At 32.0% G+C, this 8,192-nt stretch overlaps 1 protein-coding gene across 1 annotated transcript; it reads right to left on the reverse strand.

Annotated features, from left to right (window-relative positions):
* Positions 1–878: 878 nt before the first annotated feature.
* On the reverse strand, positions 879–5,537 carry LOC132759326 (E3 ubiquitin-protein ligase TRIM33-like). Its single transcript, XM_060751083.1, has 2 exons — positions 5,096–5,537; positions 879–2,725 (listed from the first exon to the last, which is right to left on the reverse strand). Exons 1-2 carry the CDS (start codon positions 5,434–5,436, stop codon positions 1,933–1,935), a joined length of 1,134 nt encoding a protein of 377 aa, XP_060607066.1. The 5' UTR covers positions 5,437–5,537; the 3' UTR covers positions 879–1,932.
* Positions 5,538–8,192: the final 2,655 nt, after the last annotated feature.

Below are 8,192 nucleotides of genomic sequence, written 5' to 3' on the forward strand. Positions count from 1 at the left end.
AATTTTGATAGAGATAAGCCTGCAGACGACAAGAGACAAATCTAAAACGCAAGTAATATATCTTTAGGGTGACTATATACAGTTTTCATTTAGGAAAAGTGGAACAACCAAACAAAATAGAAGGAACTAATATGACCATAGTAATAACTATAATACCGTGATATCAATTCAAAATAAATGTTAATGATGTAAACTATATATAATGATAAAATAATTTCAAACAGTTAAATAAAAACATTATTATGTGTGTACAAATTTATTTCTGATTTATTAAATGAAATTGAAGAAAAAATATATATACATTAACTAAATGTTTACAGTCCGTGGTTTTACAACTAATAGATATGAATGCGCTAACTTAGCGATCTCGTTTAAAATACTATATGGACCTATCACAACTTTTCGATCCTTTCCGATACTGATTGTCAAACATCATTTTTAAAAACAAATGTTTGTGTTTGTTTTTTCACAGAATTTCATCAATAAGTACATCCGATACTTATAACCTTAGATAATACCATTAGATATTTGGTTATCGACGAGGTGTTGTGAATGTTATGTGTATCCAAGTAAAGGTAAGTTTTCTCCAGAAGAAAATCGAGCAGAAATAACATATTATTTATTGGTAAATAATATCTACATGTTTAAATTTAACTGTGAATTTACAGGTTTTTTTTGTAAAAATAAACAAACAAATAAACACACACATAAACAAACAAACAAACAATCAATCAATCAATCAATCGAAATGAAAGAAAGACAAGAAAAACAATTAATGAGTTTGTAGATTGTTCAGTTGCCTCCTTATGTACACTAATATATATTTAGCTATCATTTGTACTGTTACAACATTGGTTTGTTCTATATACAACTCAACAACAGTCCACAAGCAGAATAACATGGGTAGCATATTGTAATGATTTTATTATGAAGTCAATTTAGCTGTGTTTCATACGTAGATAATTTTACATGCGTTTTCCTACATATTTGCTTATCTTCGATGTATTTAATTCAAAAGCCACCCATAGTGTAAATCAGTCATTAGAATGAAATTTCAAACAATGTACCTTAAAACATTCAATGTGATTTTTATGCTGCATAACTAATATTTTAAATATACATTTAGTTGCAGAAATGTTTTTGAAGTCATCAAATAAATATGCCTAAACATTTTAATGAAAACAAGTTATGTGTATACAACATAATCTTACGCTGCAATATATCGTCCATAATTTTATATTTCATGCTATTTCAATGTTAAAGTAATCTTCTTTTCACCGGTCAAAACTTTTATTCAGAGACACACATCTGACTCATTTCACAAGTGGTAATTCGATCAGATTTAATCACAAGATATACCGGTATGACCATTTAAAATAAATCAATCAGTTACTTTTAAAGTATAAACGAAAACTTTGCTACTGTCCGAATGATAGACAACAAGCCGTGATGTTTTGTTATCGAAACACATACACGAACGATTTGTTTTACCGGCGTGTTTTATCAGCATTTCTACCTGATCTTTCCCGTCATGTGACATCAAAAGTAAGTTGCACGATTTAACTGCAACACAGAACAGATTCTTGTCTATGTTGCAGATACCAGAGGGGCCAGAGATTTTCTTTCCCACATTATTTGACACGCCACTCATTTTATCTATATGAATGATTCCTTTAATCCCGTCGATCACAAAGAAACCCTTTGAAGAGCTTGTGAATGCTAAACGTCGAGGCAATTCAATTCCACCATGATAAGATAATTCATATTGAAATACTCCAGAAATGGAAAAAACTTTAATTTGACCAGGACCCTCCGATCTATCCCTATTTCCGTCACAACAAACATAAATCCTCCCGTCATTATATGCAATACCTCGGCATGCACCAAAGACGTCGAACGAGTTTGTTACTGTCATAGGATCTTCCTGTGAGGTTAGCAGAATTTTCCTTGATAAACAGATATGGCCAGCATTAAAGAGTTTATCTCACAAATACCAAAAGGATTGCCAGATAATTTCAGCGAAGAAATGACCTTGAAGGCACTGTTCATTTTCCTGATCCGCTTGTTGTTGTAATCAGTCATAACAATACAACCGCTTTTACACATACACATGTCACATATATCGCAACGATTCCTGTCATCTGCTGTCCGTACATTAAATTCACCAAAACATTTTTCGACTTCAATGGCTGGAAGATGAAGTATGCTTCCAATTGTGTTGCATTCCGAACCAGTCTCATGTCGATATGGATCAAACCGTAATCTACCTGTTTTACTTGGCCTTTCAAAGTCTTTTAAACAATCGCTTGCAGTTTTTCTTTCCTCGTTGACGCGCTTTATCTGTATATATTTCTCTGATTCGTTTTCACGTTTAGCAGCATTTATCTTCTGTAAACTTTCTTGTAGTACAGCGATCCTTGCATCAACTTCTTTCATGTTTGATTCTATACGTTTCAGTTTTATCTGAAAGATGGCATCTGCTTCTTGAAGAAGTTCGTTTTCCATCTTATCCAAACGGTCGTTGATTTTCCCTCGTTCTGATTTTATTTCTTCAATCAATTTACCCTTTTCTTCCTTAACATTTTCCAGTTCATCTTGTTTGTTTCGTTTGAAGGCATGAAAGCGGGCCTGAAGAGTGTTTATTTCAGTTTCAAGCAGCTTTAGTTTCTGAGAGGTGTCAGTCTTACACGCGATGTCTGGTATGAATATTATTCCTTTACATCCACTGCAAAAAAGTTAATAATAAAAATAATAATAATAATAATAATAATGATAATAACAACAATAATAATGATAATAATAATAAATAAAGACTTTATATAAAGAGGCAACACCGTTAGGAGTGCTCAAGTTTTCCCTATGAGCCTTTATCAAATATACAATGTACATATATACTTACTGTCTAGTAATACATGTATAAACATTTACAAACAAAGGTATGATAAACAACAAAAATACAAATAGCCAAGAAATATATAAAATGAATAGCTATAGAAAAACACATTTAATAAGAATATAAAAATTGTATGTGAGATATACATTTATCATTTTATAATACAACATGGTGTGTTTTATTTTCAACAGAGATTTGTGGCTTTTCTTATATCTAAGGGAAGAGAATTTTAATGTTGTGAGCCTGAATATGATGCAAAACACTTAAAATTATCTCATAATTATTACCCATGTCACACCAAGTATACGTATGTTTCCTTTGTTTAATGACGATGAACTTCAATTCCTTGAGTCAAATAAAAAACATATTCGGTTCTATGAATTATGCTTGTAATTGTTTGGAAAGAACTGTTTATCTTTCTTCAATTAGTCATGTTTGTATAATATTCCTTGAAAATATTTGCATCTTTACTGTTCAGTGTTGAAAAGTTAAAACAATTTAATAGAAAAAAAAAAATGTTATAAGAAACTTTAAAATTAATAATGAATGTTGACTTGAAAAATGTAAGAATACAATGTAGTCGTTAAATATTGTTTGATATAATGATAAATGTTTTTCATATTTAACAATGAATTGAATTTTTCATATACAGAATAAGTACATAATTAAATGGATAATGGTAAATGCCATATCTCTCATAACATTTGCCACAATGTGCGTATGAAATGGTTAAATTTACATGGTGGACGAGCACACCGTGTTGATCCGCCCTTAACAAATATTTTTGTAACGATTACAGACCCTAATAATAACCTTTTGGGAATAATAATTTCCTTATTTTGATTCTTTTCTAAATAGTAGCATTTATTTTGAAATATTAGTTTAACCATCTAACATTTGTAAGCCTTTTTATAGTGTCACATCCCTTCTTTACATTTTGCCCATTGTAATTACCTTGACATATTAAGAGGAACTATTTTTGCTTATGAACACGTTTTTTTTCATTTAAATTATAAACATTTTGTTTGGTTTTTTATCTATACAGTTAAAGTAACAAGTGATCAAAGTTCATCTCAAGTCTTTCAGCTCAAATAAATGCATTCAAGCGAATGAAACTTTTCATTGGGTCAAGAATGAAATCACACGTCTGATTTATCAAACGAAACCGGTGTCCAGGCGTAGAGCATCATTTTTCATTTTGGGTTAACTTCGCACAGGACAGGTCATATGACGACTCTCCAGCTTTAGTGGTAGAGAAAGACCCCATGTGCCCATATGCAAATTATTTCAAGCAAAAGCAGGCACCTGATTAAGACTAGCTGGATAGCTTCTCACAAGAAAAATCCGAAAACACTAGCGCAGCTCGAGCATACAGTGGTGAGAGACATATGTATGTTTTGAAGTCAACGTCCTTAACCACTCGGCCACGTAGGGGCAACTTATAAGACTTGAATAAAAACATCTTCAGAGACATATGGTAACTATTTGCAAAATTTTAGAACACTTTTACCGTCTAGATTTTTGGCTAAAATAACAATTTGAAATTGATGCATGTGAATTATTTGCTAGGAAAGTTTCCGTTTATCCTATACATGTTCTTTTTGAATATCCTGGCTCATTTCTTGAGAAAAATGCACAGATCACAAAAAAGACATTTGATAATTTTCAACTTATTCAATCGGAACTCGAATCTCAGAATTATATCACATCGTAAAAAGTATCTTACCCCGAACAAAGTCAGAAGCAAACCAAATGATTCTAAATCAACGTTTTTAGGTTATACAGAAATAAATTAGTTAATTGTGTATAGAGCTTAAGCTTATTGAAAAACTTTCGAATTCGCCGCAACCAACCAGTACTGAGAAAATTAACGTCAAGTTTCTCGCTCAAGGAAACAACGGTATGCCCCTGACAGGGTCTAACCCGACGCGAAAAAAGTTCTTTAGAGTATTAGTCTAGCGTGTTTACTATCCGGCCATGTCCCAACACTAGCTTTGGTGATGTAACGTTTAGTCAGTACAAAAGGTCAGAAGTAACCTTTGCAAAACCATTCCCCTAGTTTTGTCTCAATATCCCTATGTGTTTTAAAAACTCATTCGAATTAAACTTGTTTGCTAATAATTTGGATAGAAAAAAGAATGATACTCGTATTTCCTTAACGTTATATATGTCGGTCATCGAAAGTTAAGTTAAATTTCCTACCTATGTTCAACGGATATGCACGTGGAGCAGCATACGGTATCATGACCAGGACAGAAGACATCTATCAATTTTCCTCCATGTTCTTCACATCTCTGGCTGGGTAGTTCCTGCTGTCGCCCGCTCGGTTGTTTCACTGTATCTAGTAACTGATGGCCTTTCATGGATGAAAACTTATTGTGATCATCCATACAACTTTGACACAGATTTTCATCACATTCCACACAGTGCTTGATAGCGGCTTCATTCTTCCCACCTTTACTACAAGGGGAACATGGAAAATCATGTTCTATGTCCGAACCTTGATACAAAGTTTGTCTTATTTTACGCCCGTCTACTGCCATGTTTCCCAACCGTCTCTTGTCTCACATATCGTAACTTTTAACTTAAAATTGTTTGCGGTAGTATAAAATCTATTACTAAAGTTTCCTTGCTTCAAGTCAAGTGGTAAAACTACTTTAATTCTTCCTCAATCTCATTAAAATCAGATCATCGTTTTTGCTCCGTTACTCTTCGCTAAGAGCGTAGGGTAGTGAAGCGACAGTTAGGATATGATTTTAATGAGATTGATTCTTCCTGTGACCGACCGACAAGATTATCGGAAATTAGCAAAGTGTTCCGAATAAATAAATGTGGTAATTTAAGAGCATCATTTAATGACTGGATGATTTATATTACTTTATGTTTATTGTCTTTTCACGACAATACGAAATTTAGTGAATTTAGCTTGTTTTCGGTTATAGACTGTTACAGATTAACATATGCAATCTCAATTCCACTCAGTTCGACAAAGTTAGGATGTACTTACAAACATAAGCACTTACGCACGCATGTTCGTACGCATGCACGCATGCAAATATAATAAGATGTTCGAAATTATATACCAATATATTATATTGTAGACAATTAATATTACCACGCTCTTTGCTTTTATCGTTATTACCTTATTTAGCTAACATATTTTAACAAAATTATAACATTTATATAAAGTTTTATCGGAATACATTATTCATGTATTTACACGGAGGTACTTCGCTAACTCACAGCCTCCAAAAGGTTTTGAGCTCTGTGTAAGTAGGTCGAAATTCAATTTCTAGCTAACTTTGAACTATGGTCAGACGCTAATTAAGGTTGTTTTTTTTAAGTTAACAATATTTGGAACATGTTTTGAATTTCGAGTTAGTTCTGAGTTTAGTAAGATTGATCTAGTAAGACTGATATTAAAAATTCACTACATTGGCGAATTTTACGCCAGCGTCGAATTAGGAGCCAGTTCTCTTTCACTCTTTCAGAAAGCAGTGTCAATAAAATTATCCTAAGATAAGAAATACGGTTATGTCACTTGTTCGTGCGTGTGTCCGTGCGTCCTTGCAACAAGTTAATGGAATCTTTTCACTACTATTGGACGTAATAGTTTCAAACTTTCGGGGATAGCTATTATAACCGAAGCCTAGCTTCAGTCTGCAGGAGGATACTCAGGTGCCTGCTTTTGCTTGAAATAATTTGCATATGGGCACATGGGGTCTTTCTCTACCACTAAAGCTGGAGAGTCGTCATATGACCTGTCCTGTGCGAAGTTAACCCAAAATGAAAAATGATGCTCTACGCCTGGACACCGGTTTCAGTTGATAAATCAGACGTGTGATTTCATTCTTGACCCAATGAAAAGTTTCATTCGCTTGAATGCATTTATTTGAGCTGAAAGACTTGAGATGAACCTTGATCACTTGTTACTTTAACTGTATAGATAAAAAACCAAACAAAATGTTTATAATTTAAATGAAAAAAAACGTGTTCATAAGCAAAAATAGTTCCTCTTAATATGTCAAGGTAATTACAATGGGCAAAATGTAAAGAAGGGATGTGACACTATAAAAAGGCTTACAAATGTTAGATGGTTAAACTAATATTTCAAAATAAATGCTACTATTTAGAAAAGAATCAAAATAAGGAAATTATTATTCCCAAAAGGTTATTATTAGGGTCTGTAATCGTTACAAAAATATTTGTTAAGGGCGGATCAACACGGTGTGCTCGTCCACCATGTAAATTTAACCATTTCATACGCACATTGTGGCAAATGTTATGAGAGATATGGCATTTACCATTATCCATTTAATTATGTACTTATTCTGTATATGAAAAATTCAATTCATTGTTAAATATGAAAAAACATTTATCATTATATCAAACAATATTTAACGACTACATTGTATTCTTACATTTTTCAAGTCAACATTCATTATTAATTTTAAAGTTTCTTATAACATTTTTTTTTCTATTAAATTGTTTTAACTATTCAACACTGAACAGTAAAGATGCAAATATTTTCAAGGAATATTATACAAACATGACTAATTGAAGAAAGATAAACAGTTCTTTCCAAACAATTACAAGCATAATTCATAGAACCGAATATGTTTTTTATTTGACTCAAGGAATTGAAGTTCATCGTCATTAAACAAAGGAAACATACGTATACTTGGTGTGACATGGGTAATAATTATGAGATAATTTTAAGTGTTTTGCATCATATTCAGGCTCACAACATTAAAATTCTCTTCCCTTAGATATAAGAAAAGCCACAAATCTCTGTTGAAAATAAAACACACCATGTTGTATTATAAAATGATAAATGTATATCTCACATACAATTTTTATATTCTTATTAAATGTGTTTTTCTATAGCTATTCATTTTATATATTTCTTGGCTATTTGTATTTTTGTTGTTTATCATACCTTTGTTTGTAAATGTTTATACATGTATTACTAGACAGTAAGTATATATGTACATTGTATATTTGATAAAGGCTCATAGGGAAAACTTGAGCACTCCTAACGGTGTTGCCTCTTTATATAAAGTCTTTATTTATTATTATTATTATTATTATTATTATTATTATTATTATTATTATTATTATTAACTTTTTTGCAGTGGATGTAAAGGAATAATATTCATACCATACATCGTGTGTAAGACTGACACCTCTCAGAAACTAAAGCTGCTTGAAACTGAAATAAACACTCTTCAGGCCCGCTTTCATGCCTTCAAACGAAACAAACAAGATGAACTGGAAAATGTTAAGGAAGAAAAGGGTA

This window comes from Ruditapes philippinarum, unplaced genomic scaffold, assembly GCF_026571515.1.
Source record: "Ruditapes philippinarum isolate M1 unplaced genomic scaffold, ASM2657151v2 ctg8898_1_1_1_1, whole genome shotgun sequence".
Lineage (NCBI taxonomy): Eukaryota > Metazoa > Mollusca > Bivalvia > Venerida > Veneridae > Ruditapes > Ruditapes philippinarum.

Excerpts from the sequence above, each read along its gene's own strand:
- LOC132759326 (XM_060751083.1), bottom strand. The coding sequence starts at position 5,436 with ATGGCAGTAGACGGGCGTAAAATAAGACAAACTTTGTATCAAGGTTCG. Across the intron at positions 2,726-5,095 it reads TGCATATCCGTTGAACATAG|TGGATGTAAAGGAATAATAT; the intron begins GTAGGAAATTTA and ends ACTTTTTTGCAG.